At 39.9% G+C, this 20,622-nt stretch overlaps 1 protein-coding gene across 2 annotated transcripts in view; it reads left to right on the top strand.

Annotated features, from left to right (window-relative positions):
- MOB1A (MOB kinase activator 1A) overlaps positions 1 to 12,579 on the top strand; it is a 28,471-nt gene extending 15,892 nt beyond the window's left edge. Inside the window, exons 4-7 of one of the 2 annotated variants that reach the window (XR_003941983.1) lie at positions 1,525 to 1,658; positions 7,057 to 7,220; positions 7,588 to 7,882; positions 11,843 to 12,579. Coding sequence is in view for 1 of the 2 variants with exons in the window: in XM_030201794.1 (XP_030057654.1) it covers positions 1,525 to 1,658; positions 7,057 to 7,220; positions 7,588 to 7,665 (376 nt within the window). In the remaining variant the exon portion in view is untranslated. Of the gene's footprint in view, positions 1 to 1,524; positions 1,659 to 7,056; positions 7,221 to 7,587 lie in introns of both variants that reach the window. The other variant, XM_030201794.1, reaches the window with a different exon arrangement.
- Positions 12,580 to 20,622: the final 8,043 nt, after the last annotated feature.

The raw sequence follows: 20,622 nt of genomic DNA, 5'->3' as shown, positions 1-20,622 counted from the left end.
GTTTCTTGTTTCCATTTGGAACAGTCTCTGCATTTGCCGACTTTTTGCTGGGAAGATTACCCCGAGCAATTCCGGGCTCTTCGCTGCCTCAACATGAGATGGGCTCTTCTCAGGTATTTGGAGGTGACGAATGAATTTAGTCTTTCTGACCATCTCTTCGTCCTTTTTGGAGGCAGTAAGTAGGGTCATATGGCTTCCGAGGCCATCACTTCGGCCTACGTGGCATTGGGCAAGCAAGCCCTTGCGCAAATTCATGCTCATTACATAAGTACATAAGTAATGCCATACTGGGAAAAGACCAAGGGTCCATCGAGCCCAGCATCTTGTCCACGACAGCGGCCAATCCAGGCCAAGGGCACCTGGCAAGCTTCCCAAACGTACAAACATTCTATACATGTTATTCCTGGGATTTTGGATTTTTCCAAGTCCGTTTAGTAGCGGTTTATGGACTTGTCCTTTAGGAAACCGTCCAACCCCTTTTTAAACTCTGCCAAGCTAACCGCCTTCACCACATTTTCCGGCAATGAATTCCAGAGTTTAATTACACGTTGGGTGAAGAAAAATTTCTCCGATTTGTTTTAAATTTACTACACTGTAGTTTAATCGCATGCCCCCTAGTCCTAGTATTTTTGGAAAGCGTGAACAGACGCTTCACATCCACCTGTTCCACTCCACTCATTATTTTATATACCTCTATCATGTCTCCCCTCAGCCGTCTCTTCTCCAAGCTGAAAAGCCCTAGCCTCCTTAGTCTTTCTGGGAGATAATCATACATGTGACACAATGCAAAAGACTGGATAGCACCCCTCTCACTGCTGGACTACTGACTTCATCTTAGTATTATAGAGTTGTTTAATTAAAACTTCTTAAGGTACTAGGGATATCAGATGAATATAGTGATTGTTTTGACTGTTGTAATTTGTAATTTATTTAGGGTTTGCTTCTTAGAAACTAATTTAAATGTAATTCAGACTCTAATGAAAATTGAAAATTCCCCTCTTGGTGTCTTTTTAATTAGAATAATTGACTGTAAATGAAGGGTTGAGCTAGGGGTGGGTGGGAATGAGGACAGAACTGGTCCCTTCTGTGTCTTCTAGAGACTATCTGTTAATGCTGTGGGGAAAAAGGGTATGGAGACTAGCTAGTAACATAGTTTGCTTGCTTTTTTTATTTAAAAATTCTGTTTATCAATATCCTACAATTCCTCTTTTAAACCCTAGTCTTTAAATTACCAAGCTCAGAATAAAATAATGTCACATAACCCACAGAGATGTCCTCTTCTCTCGGAACTTCTCAGGTTTGTAGGTATTTAACAGTTTTATTATCACAGACCTTAAGCTCCAGTTTTGCCTCCATTTCTCCACTGCTGGTGTCTTTTTGTTCTTTTCCATCTTTTCTCATATTCTGATTCGGTTTTTGCCTTATCTCTTTTGGGGAGGAGAGTAGGCTTTGTTATGCAGTGTATGCATACCCCTGATGTAGAAATGTGTTCACTATGAATCTTTTATAAAATTATTTTTATAGGTATGAATATCACTGGGCTGATGGCACAAACATAAAGAAGCCAATTAAATGCTCTGCCCCAAAGTACATTGATTATTTGATGACATGGGTCCAGGATCAGCTCGATGATGAAACTCTGTTTCCATCAAAGATTGGTAAGTACAATTACAATAAGCACAGAATAACATTTACAATAGAAAAATCCCTTGTGCAAATGGAAAGAGTGAAAAATGCACTCGTTCCAGCATGTTTTGTGTCCACATGCTGGAAGATCAATTGTGTCTGACTCTAAAAGCAAATAACAACAAAAGCAAGCGTGAACTATCACACTGTAATTATAAAACCATACCTTGCTTCATTAAAATTCCATCAGGAGAGCCCATGATTGCAATGTTCTGGTCTGTTGCTGCAATGATTGGACTAAAGTAAAGTGGGAGATGATATAAGACAAAGGAAAAAAGTGCCCAGGTAGTTGCAAGCAAAGGCTAGCACAAGATCCCATCGGTGCTCATTTCTTCTGGTAGCCCAAAGAAGCAGACTGCTGGTCCTCCCCTGAAAAACTTCTTCCTTCAAGAACTATTAACTTATGGGCTCCATTTTATTATCTCATTGGTCCTACAAGTATAGACACATTGCAAATTCAGAAAAATGTTGGATCTTGGAAAAATCACATATTGATACCAGTCCCAGAGATATAAAGAACATTATAAACATGTGGCAAAAGAACTTAAGCATGAGGACCTTCATTTTACCTCTTGCATGTGTCTGAATTCAGGATGGCCCCACCATTGAGCCACAGTTTTGACATATGGCCCTGTTTTTCAGCCAAACTGATTTTATGCAAATAAGGCCACACAGTGAATTTTTGCATATGGGCCCCACATCTCTCCATGAGCTGCTTGTCTGCTTTCCATCTCCCAATGCACTCCACCGGAAAGATTAAATGCTGGCAAATCCAGTTTAGTACCTTGGTGACTAACCCTACAGTGGATACTTTAACTTTTTAATATGTACACGATGTCTGGAAAAAATGGAACCTCTTACGTAGTTTCAAAGTATTTAGTATGACCTATTTTCAAAAGGCCATACTAAATGTTTAAACAATTGCAAAGAAAATGTACTTAGTATAATAGTTTCTTTTTTCTTCATAATTTGTCTTCAAAGTGTCCTCCTTCAACCTTGACATGTTCACAAAGTCTTTGATGCCACTGGCTGATAGCTTTATCAATTACTCACTGGTCAGGTTTGTCCCAGGCATCCAATATTTGTTGGCATAGGTCTGAGATATCTGTTACTTTTGTTCTGTAAATTTTCTCTTGCATATAGCACCAGATTTTGTAATCAATTGAATTTAGATCTGGACTGTGTGGATGCCAAGCTGTTGGATCAATGAATTCTGGAGTTTCATTGATTAAGAGCTTAACTGTTTTGTGAGCCTAATGCACAGGAACTCTATTCTGTTAAAAAATAAAGTACTTAGAGATGTCTCTAATTTCAGGCATAATTTTTTGCTGCTGTAAGATGTCTCTGTAATAATCGCCACAGAGTGTTTAGTTTAAGTCTCAGCTGCTATCAGGTTTTTTTTTTTCCTTTTCAGGTATCATTTTACCCTGTAGTTTTGATGTCTTTATCTTCCTCTTAGTGCTTTTTAACCAGGACTTTTCAATCTGTCTGATAACTAATTTGGAGTCAAATTCAGAGGGCAAGGTAGAACATGGTCCTGGCACCTTCCTTGTTGAAGTTGGGTTTAATTTGATAAGTGTGAGGCCATTCAGTTGGGCCAATGTTGGAAAGCACTCCAGATCCCTGCATATGCAGCTTTTGACCTCACTTTCTTTTGCCCTTAGACTTGTGAATTTACTTCTGAACATATTGGTACATTTGGAACCATTATATATATGTGATATCTTATATATAAAAACACATGAAATAATTAGATATAGATCATACATCCTAGTTCAGGGCTTCCAAAATGTGTGCTGGGGTCTCCAAAAGCAGTTTGATCTCATGCATATTCATTTGGATATCTTGAAGATTAGTCTGCATGTACTGATTCTTCAGTGGATGCAAAATTTGATTCTTGGTTTTCATAATATCTACAATGAATGAATATATATATATATATATATATAACTGCTTATGTCCAGGGCATGTTTGGTAAGCCCTGACTGACTAGTGCACCCACCTATACCAACTGCTGTACAACCTTTTCTTCTCCCTTATATTTTCAGGACTCGTCTCTTAAATTTAGATATTGTCCTTGTTTCTACCACATTTGCTTAGGAGGTTGTTCCACATTACCATTGCCCTTTCTGTAAATAAACTTGTGTGTTTTACTGTTGAATCTGCGCCCTTTACACCCTCATCCTAGGTCCAGAGCTTCCCTTCAATTGAAGGAGGCTCACCACTTCTGAATGTATATCTTGGTGGTACTGCTATCACTTTGTGCTTTAGGAATTAGTGTGGCTACAAATGTGAAGCTCCAGGAATTTCAAGAAGGAACAGACTATGCTCCTTTTCCTCTACTGGCACATTAAATATAATGAGAACTTTTTAAAAGGAAGAAGATTTGGACTTTGACAGTTTAGATTTGTGTGTATTCCTCTTTCCTCCAGGGCAGGGATTCTCAACCAAGTCCTTAGGACACACTGAGTTAGTCAAGTTTATAGGATGTCCACAATGAATATGCATGAGACGGTTTTGTATATAATGGAGGCAATGCATGCAAATCTATCATACATATTCGCTGTTATTCCACCATTCAGTAACCACTATTATATTGTAATAAAAAAAATACAAATGATTTTATTATATGCATGCAACAAATCCTATCTTATACAAAATTTTTCACCATGAACAATATCAAACCTGTATTTCCCTCTGCATTCATACTAATGTAAGCTCATTTATTAGGCATAATACATATTCACTGTGGATATCTTTAAAAAAAACAAACAAAAAACAGACTGGCTTGGTATGTCCTAAGGATTAGGTTGGGAATAACTGCTCCAAGGTATAGATCTTTAAAATTTGTTATAATGTGTTTAATGATGAACCATTAATCATTTTAGTAGCTGCCCTCAAGGCAGACTGCATCTGATTAAATATAGGCATTCACTGTATTGTATGTTCTAATTGAGTTGTGGATATCTTAACTCTAATAGATTAACTTGTCGATATTGTCAGGTTTGACTGCAGAAAATTGTGGGGTCCTGGGTGAATCAGCAGAAACAAGGCCTCTCGTATTTAGAGGGGGGAATCCTCCTCAGATATTGATAGAGGAGAGTCCGAGGTAGAGTGAGGAAAGGGAGACAGTGTCTAGATTTGCTTGCCTTGTGCAACTTCCAGCCTGCCTGCAAAGGTGGCACTAACAATAGAAACCCCCCCCCCCCCCCCAATCTCAAATTCTCCTTCCCCTTCTGCAACTTCCAGCCTGCCTGCAAAGGTGGCACTAACAATAGAACCCCCCCCCCCCCCAATCTCAAATTCTCCTTCCCCCTCCTCCCCCCCTCCCAATACATACACACTTCCCAAAGACGGCTCTAATGCTAATATACAGTTTGCATTTGATTATGGTCCACACAATTGAGCAATTGTGAACGGATTTAAAACAAGCTTAAAAAATGTAAACACCTTTCTTCTGCTCATAGATGTTAAGGACTTTTCCTTGATTTTGAAGTGCAAGAACTGAAGTGTGATCTCTGTATTATACTGTGATTACTCCTTTAGTAATTCTTCCACCTAATTCAAGTTCTTTTTGTTTTTTTTGTTTTTTTAATAGTGTTTCCAATTGTATGTTTTGAGTGAAGTGGTGGGAGCCTTAGAGGTTAGTTGATAACATTGAAGGACCCTCCCCCACACACACACACTCCTGATTTCCCTTTATTGCATACATGTTGCACAAAGTGGATTATGATATTTAAACAAAATGTAATACTGAGAACCTGAGTAAACACACAACACAGTTTTTACTTTATTTAAGGACCAAATTTGCCAATGCATATTGCCTGTGTGTAAAGTGATTGCCCCTTAAACTTAATAACTGGTCACACAACCTTTAGCAGAAATTGCAACCAAATTCTTCCTATAATTTGATGTCTTTCTCATCGCTGTTGAGGAATCTTAGCCCATTCTTTGCATTATTGCTTTAATGGACACATTCATAGGTTTTTGTGCATGGATTGCTTGTTTTAGGTCCTGCCACAGCATCTCTATTGGGTTCAAGTCAGGATTTGACTAGGCCAATCCAAAACTTTACTGTTTCTCCTCAGCCATTCAGATGTAGACTTTCTTTTGTATTTTGGATCATTGTCTTGCTGCATAACCTAGTTAAGATTCATCTTCAGCTCATGAACAGATGACAAGACATTCTCCTTAAGAATTTTCTGCTACAGTGCAGAATTCATGGTTCCTTCAGTACAGGTAAGCTTTCCAGCTTCTGAGGCAGCAGAGCATCCCCACACCATGTTTGACTGTTGGTATGATGTTCTTACTGTGGAATGCTGTATTTGCTTTATGCCAGACATAATGAGCACCGAACAACACAGGTTGCTACTTTTGATTTATCTGTCCATAGAACATATCCCAAAAGAGGTATCATCCAGGTGTGTTTATACAAATGTGAGATGAGCATTGATGTTACACTCAGCATGGTTTCCATCTTGCTACTCTCCCATGAATTCCATTTTTGCCAAGTCTTTCTTATTGTGGAGACATGAACACTGGTCTTAGCTAAAGGGGCCTGCAGTTTTTTGTTTGGATGTTCTGGAATGTTGAGTTGCTGTTGTGCTCTTGGAGTAATTTTGACGAGCTGCCACTCCTGGGAAGATTCACCACTTTTCCAGGTCTTCAGCATTTGGAGAAATGTCTCTCGCTTTGGTTGGTGGACATCCAGAGCTTTAAAATAGCTTTGTAACCCTTTTCAGACTGATTATATTTCAAGAACTTTTTTTTTCATCTCTTCTGGAATTTCGTTTGATCATAACTTTGTGGTGACTATTTCAGTCTCATGATAAGGTTCAGTATATAGTTAGGTTTAAATTCAACAGAGCTGACTGCAGTCAAGTCTGATTGTGTTCAATCAGCTGAATCTAATTATCAATTAAAATTGATCAGTTGGTTAATTAAAGGTATAGTTACTTTTCCACATGGGTGAAATGGGTGTTGGATAACTTTTAATTTCTTAAATTTAAAAATTTAAATTTAAAAATTGTTGTGTTTACTCAGGTTCCCTATGTCTAATATTTCTTTTTGTTTAACGATCAGAAACCATTCGGTGTGACATATCTGCAATAATAGGGGAAATTGGGAGGGGAAAATGTTTTTTATTCACATAACTCTATGGAGAGGTAAGCAGATACTAGTTTACAGGGTCACTGACTCCTGTAGATTGGGATGGTTTGAGGCCTGTGAACATTTCTTGTGTAACTGATGAGGAATTGGAGTACATTAACACTCCAGGGCAGAAATTACAATGCTTTCTAGAGATTAACTTTCTGCATTTGAAGACTGATTGGGTTGCAGGAGACACTGATTTGTCTCTTGGTGTTTTAGGGGTTCCTTTTCCTAAGAACTTCATGTCTGTGGCAAAGACAATCCTGAAGCGCCTTTTCCGGGTTTATGCCCACATTTACCACCAGCACTTTGACTCTGTGATGCAGCTCCAAGAGGAAGCCCACCTGAACACCTCCTTCAAGCACTTCATCTTCTTTGTTCAGGTACATATAAGCCACCACATCTCTGCCTTCCTCTCATACCTTCACTGCACATTGGGAACTGCTGTAAAGATGATGATTTTTATAGCAGTTGTATAAGGAAAATCTTGTATTTAAAGAATGGACTGGAATTTGTGTCTCAAACTTCCATAAACTCATTACAAAAATAAAACAACCCAATGCCATCAGTGTATTATAGTGTTGTAGAACATAAGATAAAAAATTTCCTTCCTCCAAAATCTCAATGTAATTACTGGTCCTAGGTATGGAGATCTCTCCCCCCAGCCCCCCGCCCAAAAAATTTAATCTCTCATAACATGCCACAAGGAGCACTTTTTGGTTCAGTAAAATTTGTGTTTATGTATTGTAGGAGTTCAACCTGATTGATCGGCGTGAGTTAGCACCCCTTCAAGAGCTGATTGAGAAACTTGGATCTAAAGACAGATAAATATCCTCCCAGGAGGATCACGGCCCCCTCAGGACATGCTTACACACTTTTTTTTCTTGCTTCATGTACCAACTGCAGAGAGAGAGTTTCCTTTTCATCATAACATGTCTATTAGTGATGGCAACCTGAAGAAACACAAGTGCCGTAGAACTTCTCACCAAAAGCACTTTGGAGCTGCAGTTTTCTTTATGCTGGGGCTAGTTAACTGAGCCTTTGGGTGAGTGCCATAGTTGAATGCTTACCCACTGGTATATTGAAAATAGTTGCATTGTTAAATTGAGTGTCACCTTTTTAAGCAAGATTTAGGTCAGGACTATTTTCCCCCTTCCCCCTCCTCCCCCAAAGAGCCACCTGGCTTGTGGTGCCTATTGGTTTTAATGCAGTGGAAGGATTTTTAGCAGCAGTTGTATTTGGTGACATTGCTCTCTAACCTTGCCTTGCTGTACTGTTGACAGATGAATCTGCATGCAGGAATAAATGGGCAATTCTTTGTTCACCTGCACAATGGGCAAGATGATCTTTTAACTATCACAGACTGGCAATCAAAAACAATCTAATATCCCTTGCCCAGGCTTGGAGACCTCCTATATCAAAACCCACAAGCACTGATAAAGGCCATAAACGTGTATTTGAGATCTCGAAAACAGTTGAAATATTGTGGGCAAAATTGGTCTTGGAGACAAGTGATGGTGGAATCTTTTTTTTTTTTTTTTTTTATCAACTGTGGAAAACTGCTAGGTTGGCACATCCTTGAATTATTTTCCCCCCGTTTTCTTATGTCATGGTGGTCAGCAGCCAGTGGCAGTCTGCTTGTCTCTGCAGGGTTTGAACCCTGCTTGCCAAAGAGCTTTTATCATTTTTGTTTTTGTATGGAGTGGCTGTCTGGTGTACACGGGCCTCCTTGCTTAGCTTCTACAGGCATCATGTTGTCACTTTGTACTTTAGGAATTTGGGTGGCTGCAAATGTGATGCGCCAGAAATTGTTATAGTAGTTCAAGGTGGAAAAAAGGCTCTGCTCCTTATTCTTCCACTAGCAAATAATATGATGAGGAGAACTTTTAAAAGGAAGAGGATTTGGAGTTTGGCTTTTTAGATTTATTAATCCCCGTTTCTCCTGGATAGCACCAAGCAGCTGTAAAATAATTTCTGCATAGACCATTTTTGGCTAGCTATGTTTAAATGTGTTGCTGCTGAGGAGAATAAATATGTGAAGGAAAAACATGCTAAACAACCAGGCATGTACTCTACTGTAACCTCTCCTTTTATTCTCCCAGCCATTCTTTGAGACTCAGTAGAGTAACAAGTGTTTGTTTAAATAACTAATCATAATGTTTGGATGTTTAGCGTGATGGTTATAGCAGTGGGCTGAGAACCAGGAAAGCTACTTTCAAATCTATCTCCTGCTGAAATTCCATGTGACTTTGGAGGAGTCTTTTCACACTTTGTTATTTCTTGTATAAAACAGCTTGTAAGCCCTCTAGGGACAAAAAATACCCACTATACTGGAAAATAACTCCGCCTCAGCTCACATTTTGAAAGATGAGCATTAGCTGCCTTCAGATTTTAGATTCAAGTACTCAAGGCAGCTTGCATGATTGGTATTCAGGGAATAGTAAGACTCTGCCCAAAAGTTTGCAGTGTAAGTGGGTACTTGAGGTCATAAGAAGTATCAAGGGGGGAAGTGGGCTGGTTCTCAGCCCATTACTGTAACCATAGACTAGGGCATGCCTTGGATTGGCTACCTCTTAGTCTGGAAAAATACATATTAAAAATAACTGGCCCTCATTCTGGTAACATGAAAAGCAAGAGGAGTGAGGGTCGGGGGTGTCCAAGAGGTAACCCCTTCCAACTTAACATGCTTTTGTGAATCACAGTTCTGTGGTCCAAAGTATTGATCTGCCTTCTAGTTGAAGGAGCCTATGCTCCTCATGATGTAGAGAAGCAAAACTGCTTTGATATTGTCAGTCCTAATTACTTTGCTTTCTGTACTAAAGTCTGTATAACTATTTACCACCATGATACAAAATCTCAGCACAGCAAAGCATGAGAAGTATTTTTTGTATATCTGCTTTGTGTGTCCACCTGGGCTTAGGTCTTTCTTGGAATTGTTATGACATTGCTGCTACAACCTTCCACCATTATCCAGTGTTTTCACCAGCAGCCATTGAACTTAAAAAGAAATAATTTTTTTAAAATAACATTTCTGAAGTTTATTTGCATTGCTTTTTTTTCAATATTTCATTCAGTGCTGTCTGTTTACATTGCTCAACAGTAGTTCAGTACTTTTGCAATTCGTTAATTTTGCATAGCCTTTCTATTTTTATTTAAGAGTTTTTAGCTGTTGAGATGTTTTGTTGGCTATTAATGGCTTTCTGTGACGTTTGGCTGAGAGAAATGCATGGTAAAGTTTGTGGCTTGGCCAATTTAGTGCAGCAAGAAATATGTCTTGAATATCTTCTAGACACTATGGACGTGATTTATCAAGGGTTTTTCCCATATTCTCAAATGAGAGAAGTCATCATAAATATGACCTTGAATTTGGGAACCCATCCCTGTGAGTGCATTGGATTTGAGATCTGTTTCTTAGGAACCAATTATATCAACAACTATTGAAAGCTGCATTTAATGTATTTCCTTCTCCTTCAAGTCTCATGAAATGAACGCTGACATACTCTAGGTTTTATTTTAAGTCATTATGGACTAATCTGTGAAAGTATTCACAGGTTAATATCCAATTTTGCACATTTAAGCTCTGATGCTAAAGAAATCTTGGCTCATTTGCATTTTATAGCTAGGTTTCATAATTTTTTTTACACGTTGCCACAGCTGATTAATTTTGCGCATTTTTTGGTTGTGGCAAAATGCAAAAACATTGAAAAAAGTTCTCCTTTTGTGCAGCAGTTGCATAATTATAAAGAGCCCTTATGACTTGCTTTGTAGGCGCCTAGGATCCCCCTCTGGTCCTTAGTAGTCTAGCAAACTCCAGCTCTGGAAATATTTAGAGGTACCCCATCCCCTTTAGATTTCACCCCTCATAAATAACTGAAGACTGACCCATGACTCACTTAAGGGGTCCAGGAATAATTGGATAGGAAGCAGTCCCCATTTGCTCCTGGTTTAGTGACACACTGTGGCAAAATGGCAGCCGCCTATCCACTCATTAATAAGTATCATGATATATCGGATTATAGTTCTGGTTTGGGACTAGGGTGACCCTTCCTTAACTGTTTATGCCCTGGGTCAGGGATGGAGTTAGGGACACTGCTACATTACTAGGAATGGGAGGGAGGCTATGAAGGCAACCACGATGGCTCTTTAAATGGTGCTACTGTAGTTATTTTTCTTCTTGCAAAAAATAGGTCCCTGAAGCCTTTTTCATACCGTCTTTGTGGTTTGTCATTTTTAATAAGCTGCTTTGCATAAATTTTGCAGCTCAATAATGGCAAATTTTAAATACAGTAAAACACGCATAATTTTAAAGTGCACAACTGTGAAAGTGGCTTCACATGAAAAGGCAAAACACATGAAGTCTGGCATTTTTGCATGTTTTGGAGTACATGAGACTTTTAGAATGAGGGCAGCATGTACCATGCATGAGAGATTGGAATGTCACCAGGTTGTCATGGTTTCACTTCAGTAGAAAACTTCCATACTTTTTGTAAACTTAAAAGATGGCAGTGTGCCTGAACTGCTTTAACCTATGTAGTAAGTTACCATTTTTCTCAACAAGAGGTAGAATTAACTGTAGACTTCACATTAATGACCAAAGGAATTTTCAACACCTTGCCTTCAGGAAAGTGTTTAAATGTAAAATGTTAATTATCCTTATCAAGGTTATTAAGAAACATTAACAAAGAAGGAAGACTCCTCTGTGTTGAGTGTGAAGAAGTGCATCAGTGTGAATGAATCCAGTTGTGTACTGGTTTCTTGAAAAAATAGAAGTTGATTTTAGGTAGAATAATTTGGGTAAGAATCCACACTTGTATTTTACTTTTTTTTTTTTTTTTTTGTCAGTTGCTTGTAGTTAGGTAATAGTGTGCTTTGCAGAGGCTTCATTTTGTTTTGTGTTTTTTTTTTTAATGTATCTAGTTTCAGGTAGGAGATGACTCTATATATTTTTTTTTTTACATCCCTTTTTTTCTATTACATCCATTGCTGTTTTTGCTTCCCTTTTTAGGGTCATCCTGGCTTCCTCATACTTCTCTTGCTGTAAGTCAACTGCCTGTTACCCTCCCCCCCCCCCCCCCCTTTTCTCTACACTTTGTGCTGACTTGCCACTCTGTATGACAGTGGTTATTCAGCATGCTGCTGCTGGGGGGTTTCTGTGAAGTCAACTTTGGAATTACAGAAAGGAACCCAGCTGCATTGGTGATTAGACTAGAAGAATCCTGTGCCTAACCCCAAACCAGATCACATTATTGCAGCACCTTGGTGTTTTGGTACTCTGAATTAAGGCATCTTAGATGTGTGTTTTGTGTGCTATAGAGATGCTATTAAGAATGTAAGAAAAACCAAGCTTGAGTCAGCCCAAGGTCCATTGAGTCCAGCATCCTGTCTGACATTGGCTAATCCAGGTCAAAAGTACCCAGCAGATCCTAAAAAGTAAACCTGGTTTGTTATAGGTAAGCTGTAGGTTGAGCAATACCTTTCCAAGTCTACTTGGCTAATAAATTTTTATGGACTATTCCTCTAGGAACTTGTCCAGTCCTTTCTTGAAAACCTCTGTTAATCTTGACCACATCCATTGGCAATAAAGTTCACAGCTGCCGGGGGGAGGGGGGGAGAGGCAAAATTCCTCAGGGTCTGCCTCTCTCCTGCTCCTGTGTGTTGGGACCCAGGTGATTGCGTTAACGCGATAGCCCAGGACCCAGCACACAGGAGTAGGAGAGTGACAGATCGAGGGAGGAGCAGATGCAGGAAGGTAGGAGGGTTGGGTGCAGTGGTGGCCCAAATGGGGGGGGGGGGGGGGCAATGACCCAGCTCTGTGTCTCAGCAGCCCTGTGCACTGCGTGGGGGAGGAGAGAGAAACTTTCTACAATTTTTCAGTCTGCTGGTCATTAGGTAAATGGAGTGTCCTCTGGTGTGTTTCCCTGTTTACTTATTCCACAACACTTTTAAATGATTTTTGTACGCTTCTTCTATCAGCTGAAAAGCCCTAATCTTTTCATCTCTCCTCATAATCTTATCTCCCTTTATCACTTTTGTTGCACTTCTCTGAATCTTTTTCTAGTTGCACTATATCCTTTTTGAGATGGGGCGACCAGAACCGTACACAGTACTCAAGGTGCTGTTGCACCAGGGGCCTATACAGAGAAATAGTATTCTCAGATTTGCTTTCCATCCCTTTTCAAATAATCCTAACATTCTATTTGCTTTATTAGCAGCTCTGACATATTGGGCAGCTGTTCTTCTTAGCTTTAAATTTTACACCCATTGCAATCTATCCTGCTTCTTGCTTTTCTGGTGCAGCCCTTTGTGTTCTAAAAGCTACAGTGATAACTAATTGCTGAGAGGAAAGTATTGTGAGAAATAGAGATATGCAATGTTGGCATAACTCTAAGAGGAGCCACAGCTTTAAAAGTAGTTGAAATAAAACCAGTTCCGCCTGCATCATTTCAGAATTGGAGGCAGAATGCAGTCCTGCCCAACCTGCTTCAATTAAAACATTTTAACTCATTTCGTTAAAAAAAAAAAAAAATCAGTTGTTCCTTTTGATCCCCCTCCCCCCGGGGGAACAGCCATATTTTACAATATTGAACTATAGTAGATGCCTCTAGAGCAGTGCTTCTCAAACGTCTAGCCAATAGGACTCCCTTGTTAACAGGTGGAAATCTGGATGATGATGAAAACATAATAGTGGCTCTCCATCCCTCTTCCCTCTGTCGCCCATTGCCTTCTGCCCCATTTTTCCAAAGCAGGAAGGTGGTAGCAGTGGCAACATCAATTGGTACAGGGCCTGAGTTGGTTTGTGCTCACAAACCCCAGCACTCTGTATGGGTTTCCAGGCTCCAGGAAGCCTACTCTAGGCCAGAGCCTGTGAATGTTCACCAACTCACAGGCCCCTTGCCAACTATCACACTACGCACAGGTCATAGTGGAAGTGGTCCTGTTTCTGTAACTTACTGTGACCCATTTGGGAACCACTGCTGTATGGAGGTTCAGCAGGGAGAGGTGCTTTGTCTATTTCTGAATTATACACTGGAAAATTAAAACTGTAAACTAATCCCCTCACTCGTGACACTGTATTGAGATTGTACTTTGAAATTTACCTTTAAGCCTTAAGTAGCCTATTGTCGAGCAGATCTGTGATTAGCTAACATGAAAAAGCTAATCCAAAGGCATGGCAGAGAAAAGCCACAATAGATACAGAATTTGTTTTATGGTGGCTGTCAGGTTTCTGTGATCACAGTGCATCATTGCCTGCCAGAGCAAGGTAGCATACTGCAGAACCTCTCCTCTCCTTTCCCCTTCATAGTATATAATAGACGGCTACTGCTGGTGTATTTCAGTACTGCAATCTTATGACATTGTAATTACTGTACATATGCCTGTATACAGATTGTAGTGCTTAGCCAGTGTGGGTCATGCTGTAAATCACCTCTTAAGAGTACAGCAGGTGGATCTGTTAGTACAGCAGGTGGATCTGTTAAGTCTTTTTGCATGTATAGTTTCTTCCCCTTTAAGAAGTGTCAGACCTATTGTTTTAGTCTTTCTATTCCAAGGCAGGGTAATCTGGGATCATATGTGCTTCCTGTTTGAAGAATGCTTTTACCTGCAGCATTTGGCATTTAGAACATGCTTGTTGGTCAAAATCTGTTTTTCTTAAGAAACAATTTGCTTTAAATTATGATATCTCTCTATATAAAAAGCAACACCAACGTTCTATGAAGCCTCCAGCCGGAAGTGTGAAGGGGGCGAGATATCCGGTTTCCCTATGAGTGTCTGCCCCGCCCTCTCTGTAACACAGTCAGTGAAGGAAAACAGCACAGCACGAAATCAAATCGCTGGCTCTGTAACAGTGAAGGACTCGGAGGGGGGAGGGGAGAGAGGGCAGGGACACACACACTCCCACATGCACACAGAAGAAAACATTGCTAGCCCCCGTTTCATTTGCATCAGAAACGGGGCTTTTTTACTAGTTCTATATAAAACATCTCCAAGGCAGAGGAAGAGCTGCTTCTGATGACTCAGAAGCAAGGTGAAGTGAACTCACCTTGCTTCTGTACATTGTGCTCAATACTTTCACCAGTCTTCTATGTATGTTGATCAATTAAATCTAAAATTAACATATTTGACTGTCATAAGATTATAGGCTCTACTGTCTATCTGCTGTCGATTCTCTTTCTTAGTCCAGGTCATTTACCCGAGTGTAAACATTTCAGTGTTTTACAAATCTAGTGTTTTCCTTGTGACACCTCTTTCTTTCATCTTATGCAATTTTGGGCAGAAATGTGCAAAGGAGGTATCTTGCGATGATTAGGAAATGTGTTTAATGTTTTGAGGCCACCTCTTGTAATGGATATGAGGAACTCAACAGTGAGGAAGCGATGTGTCTTGTCAGTGTGTGAATTTTTGGTTAGGGACAGAGCTGTTCTACAGAAGCAGCCCAAGAGAGCTAGCTAGAACCTTTGCTAGAAACTTCATCTTGGCTGAGAAATACTGTAGATCTGATCTATAGTTGAGAACATGGCTCTGCACTTAACTTTACACATAAGACTCCTACTGAGCACCCCAAGCCACTGGCTAATTACTGTAATAACTAGTGTTAATGTAATTCATTTATCCTGCGTGTCTCTATGTTGTATATGTTGCTGTTAATTCTACCTTCTTAGTAAGCTAGATTAGTCTGTTAACCTTGTGTCTGGCTTATCAAAGACCCTTAGAAGTTGGACACTGGATAACCATTTGAATTATTTGTATTTGGTCTGTACAGTGTCATTTCTGTTTAACTATGCTATATCTGGGTTTTGTAAGGGTCTGCAGTCCCTAGAAACCACTAGGGAGCAGGACACTTGCCTAAAGTTAAGTGGTAACCTATTTGGTGGGTGAAAGATTGGAGTGCATAGGAGACAGATTCAGTGCCAGGCTGGATCCCCCCAACTGATTAAGGGTTTAACTCTGCCTGCGTGTTAAGGGTAGTACTGAGATGGTTTATTAAACCATGTCAAGTGGACTGTGGTTTGAAGGAAGAGGCAACCCAAATTTTTGTCCCTTTTTGTACAGTAGCAAAACTGAAAAGCTTTAGAGGCAGAGCCTTTTATTGTTTTTGAAGCAGGTGTCCTTGGGTTAAATGAAACAGCTGTGTTATTACTTTGTACATAGCAGGAATATTGTTTATACTTGCTAGCCCTTGTGTTTCTCCACTAGGATACACAACTGTTTGATTCTGGATTGGTTAAACTGTCTCATCTTCTTAGTCTAGAAGAACCACTGAAAGGACTGAGTGTGGATTAATTTGTATACAGGGGCATTTTTTTTGTTTGTTTGTTTAGTTGGTGAAGGAGTGGAATGCGATTCCTTTCAAGTGCTGTGCACACTAGATTCTGATCCAATTGCATATACATTTGATAGTGGTGACACACAGAGCAGATGAGAAAAAGTTCTGCTCAATTTTGGAGTAGATGAGGCTGGACTAAACATACGTAAATGAATATGGGAGGCATCGGCTTCATTCTTAATTATACCTCATTTTCTGTGGTTCAGGTTGACTATTGTCAAATACAAGAATCGAAGGAAGTTCAAAAAACAATTCTCATGTTGCCTTTATTTAGCATGTTTTTGAATGGTTTGCTTTCATACTGTCTGCCTTTAAAGTGTAGCCTCTAGTTTGAGGGTTATTTTCGTATCCTAATTCACTTCTAGCAGAAACCTGTGTCTGGGATATGGCTGTTATGTTAACCAAGGATGGCGCTGGTTGATCCAGGATTCCTTCTATAAATTTCAGCCATTTATATTTGCTTCTGAACCAGATCTTAGTCCTCAACAAGCATTTTGAATGCATAGTTTTAGTAAGCTTACTGTAAATGGAAAAAAAAGTATATATTTCTATCTACTTTTGTAATGTGTTCTTAATAAAGTGCATGGCCTCAAAATGGGGGTAGTTTCCTGGGTTCCCTCCTCTCTGTCTTCAGTATATGTATTCATGGATGAGCAGGACTGAATTGGCTATACGAGTGTCTGATAGTATCCAGCAGTGCCAGGATGGAATGGCTGTCCCTAGATCTCAGCCCAAGTAAAAACTTTGCAGCAGTCCCCTTACTGGCTTCAGTTGTGTTTTCCCTGCTGTGCTGCATGGATATAAAACACACTTACCTGTTGTTGAAAAATCTTCATTATCTGACCTTTTTGTCTTTTTAAACGTTGTTTTTTTTTTTTTTTTTTAATAAGTTATTTTATTTTTCTTCATTTTATGGGACCATGCTGCAGATAACGCCAGGTTTCAGGCCCTTCCTATCCTGTTCTAAAGAGCAAATTGTGAAATTCAATGTGTGCAATTTGGGTTCAGACTATCCCCAGAAGAGTTCCAATGACTGCAGCTGCCTGTTCTCGCAAGGATGCAAGAGAGCCTTTAAAAAAATATAGAGATATATAGATATAGATAGATATATCATTGGCAAAGACTGTGGAATTAGCCAATCTAGGAGATTGTCTGCTATTGCTATTTGGATTTAGCTTGCATCTTTTCAGTGGTAGCTCAAGGTGAATTACTATCTGGTACAGTAATTGTAGTGTGCCCCAGTGGATTGTCTCAGGTCCCCAAACTGTAGCACAGAAGCTCCCTCCTAGTTTAGCAGGTGCCTTGTAGTTGAATACTCCCCACTCATGCCTCTGCTAAAAGGCCTATTACCCGATGAGCCTACTGGCTCCATCACAGTGCAAGCTCCTCTTTTTCAGTTACTACCTTAAGGAGCCAGCAGGAGTGGCCAGGGCCAAATGGGGGCAGCATTGATTCCTCCAGGCATCAAAATGAAAATCTCCAGGGCCCTGAAACCTATTACCTGTGCAGCATAACCGAGGAACCAGTTCTCTAATCAGATCAGGGAGGAAAAGCCAGGCCTATCTATCATCTGCTGGAAGCATAGAGTACGGGGAAGCAGCTGGCTGTATGGGGTGGAGCTCTCAAACTTTAGTTCTTTTTCTACCTGCTGGTAGTGGATGAAACAAAGATCCCTTTATGAAAGAGCAGCACTCTTTGGAGTTGGTGCCGGTTTCAACTGTGATCTCGCAACAAATCACAGCCATCATTGATGTAGTCATATAAGTTGTAATCAGCGTGGGCCCAAAGCAGTCACGATTGGCATTGCTGTAGCAAGGACCATATAGCCATGGTGTCATCCTGGAACCCAAAAATTAAATTGCATAGGTACTGTTACCATTCCATTAGAACCCACTCTAGAAAAAGAGTCTCATGATGACTAAGGCCCTACACAAATTCCAGAAAAGGCTCAGTACAATGGTTATCATAATGCATGCTCAACATTAATAGGAGAGCAGGGCCCACTCTTGCATCATGACTTCAATTCTCTGCTTCTGATTGTATGGAAACTGATGAGCATCTAGCTGCCCCCTCCAATTCAAGCTGTCTCTTTATGGCACCAAGCAACCCTTCTGCACAACATTTATACATAGTTAAATGGAAGACGGTTACCTATCTGGCACCTTACTAATGGCCCAGACCTCTTATCTCTGCTAACTTAAACTTTAGCCCTCTAATTCTATGAGGGTTAAAAAAAAACTAATGCCTCTACCTCCATATTTTTTGTTTAAATGAATATATTGTAATGAATAAAAAAAATGAAAACCATGCTTGAAACTTGCTTATTTCTACATAAGTCACCACATCTTTCTGTAAATGATGGACAACATCTTGTCTCTTCAACCAGTTGCGTGCAGTCTTTTTCCACCTCTGCATTTGAGTTGAACAGATGCTCCTGAAGGTATTTCTTCAATTTTGGAAAAAAGATGGATCTCGCATGGCGCTAAGTCTAGTCTACATGGCAGATGGGGCAAGACTGTGAGACCCGGTTTGCAGTTGCCTCTGTGGTGTTTTGTGCACTTCCTTTTTGAGCTTCTGCACTCTTTAGCGTTGCAGCATAACACTGAGTAAACTTCTGCTTGTCCGTTACAAGTTTATCACTAGGAATAGTCTAGCAGTTAGTGCAGTGGACTTTGAGTCTGGGGAACTGGGTTTGATGTCACTGCAGCTCCTTGTGACTCTGGGCAAATCACGTAACCCTCCATTGCCTCAGGTACAAATAAGTAACTGTATATACTAGGTAAACCACTTTGAATGCAGTTGAAAAACCACAGAAAGGCGGTATATCAAGTCCCATTTCCCCCCCCCCCTTCATGGGTGAGCTTTGTCCATTGCTGTCATGCATTGTCCATTCATTTTTGATCAAACAGACCAGCCATTCCCCATTCTTACATTTTTTGGCCCAGCAATAACAGTACTCACATTAACAGTTATCAGTGTAAACAACCTGCATGTGGCAATGAATTTGTATTAGAGGGACTCCAACAGTCAGAAATTCTATCATATCATATGTTGCTTAAATTGCTCTGATGAGTGTTAACTGTATGTTTCCATTTCGCAAGCAATAGCCTTTTCGTACAAATACTTGTCAACTGAAGTGAAGAAAGAGATTTCAAAGAACACATGGAGCATGTCAATGGTGTCATATGTTGATGAATTACGGAGGTGCAGGCATTACTTTTCATTTTAACTATCATAAATGGCATGTGAAAATTATAGAACAGTATCACTTAGGCATGTAACTTAATTATTTAGCCCTTAATGGGTGATAACTATAAATAATTGGCCTTAAATAGTACTAATTTACAATTATGTGCCTGAGTTTATGACCCTGTTATATAAAGTGTATTTGTAAATTGTTTAGGATGTATCTGTAAAGTGGGCATTCACATGGGAGGGACATGGTCATTCTGCCTACTCTAATGTATACTTCATAGAATACTATCAGTTACACATGCAAGGTGCTACATATAAAGGTGGTCATTTACACCTGCTATAAGCATGACCACTTACGTCTAAATGTTGATGGATAGATGCTGATTTACAGTCATTCTATAACAGCAATTACAAGCTTAATTGCGGTTACAGAATTTCTGTTTGGTGTATGAAATTTTGTGGCCTAAGCTTAGGTGACTTCCCAAATTGACCTCTACCTGTCCTCAGCAATGTCATATTAATGTGTCCTGATGAATCGAGTTCTTGCTTCCTGCCCACTGTTTTGAAATTCATGAGAGACCTTTATTTCAAACCACCAAACTAGAAATCTTCAAGCCCCTGGGATGCAAAGGTGACAGTATTAGCACTGATGAAGCCATGATGTGAGCTGATACAAATTCTTCAAGGATAAAAGTTATAACATGGAAACCTTATGCATAATCTATCATAAGGTAGTCTTGCAAACTCATCCTGACTTACTGCCAGAGGTACTAATATCTACCTTCTGTCTTAAACCTCATAAGTACCAGCTCAAGAAGAGCCGGCATACTCTTAAAATTGCGAGTGAGAGCCTATTTGCAGTTCTAAAGAACAGAGGGGCCAATGCAGAAAGCTCTGCTACTACTACTACTACCTGTACTGCTGGTTAGTGCAGTTGTATTTGTTTGATTTTTTTTCCACACATTTCTTTCTTTGGATGCATGAAGGAAGATTAGCACGGGAAATCAGCATAAAACCATTGGGTTAAAGGGTTGCACAATAGGCAGGCAAATTGCATCTTAATAAAGTGCTCTAGTGTGTTTAAATGGTAAAATCTAGTGGTTTTACTTTTTTTTTTTTTTAGCAGTGAATTTTTACTTTAGTCAAGACTTTGCAAGATGATGGGTCAGATGGAGGATCCGGTGGACATCACTTCTATCTGTCCAATTAGAGGTGTCCGGGGGGGGGAGGGGAACAGGTGGAGTGCCCCCTTGGGCTACCTCAGG

Source organism: Microcaecilia unicolor, chromosome 4, assembly GCF_901765095.1.
Source record: "Microcaecilia unicolor chromosome 4, aMicUni1.1, whole genome shotgun sequence".
Lineage (NCBI taxonomy): Eukaryota > Metazoa > Chordata > Amphibia > Gymnophiona > Siphonopidae > Microcaecilia > Microcaecilia unicolor.
The sequence above is the reverse complement of the archived record's forward strand: the minus strand, read 5'-3'. Positions and strand labels throughout refer to the sequence as shown.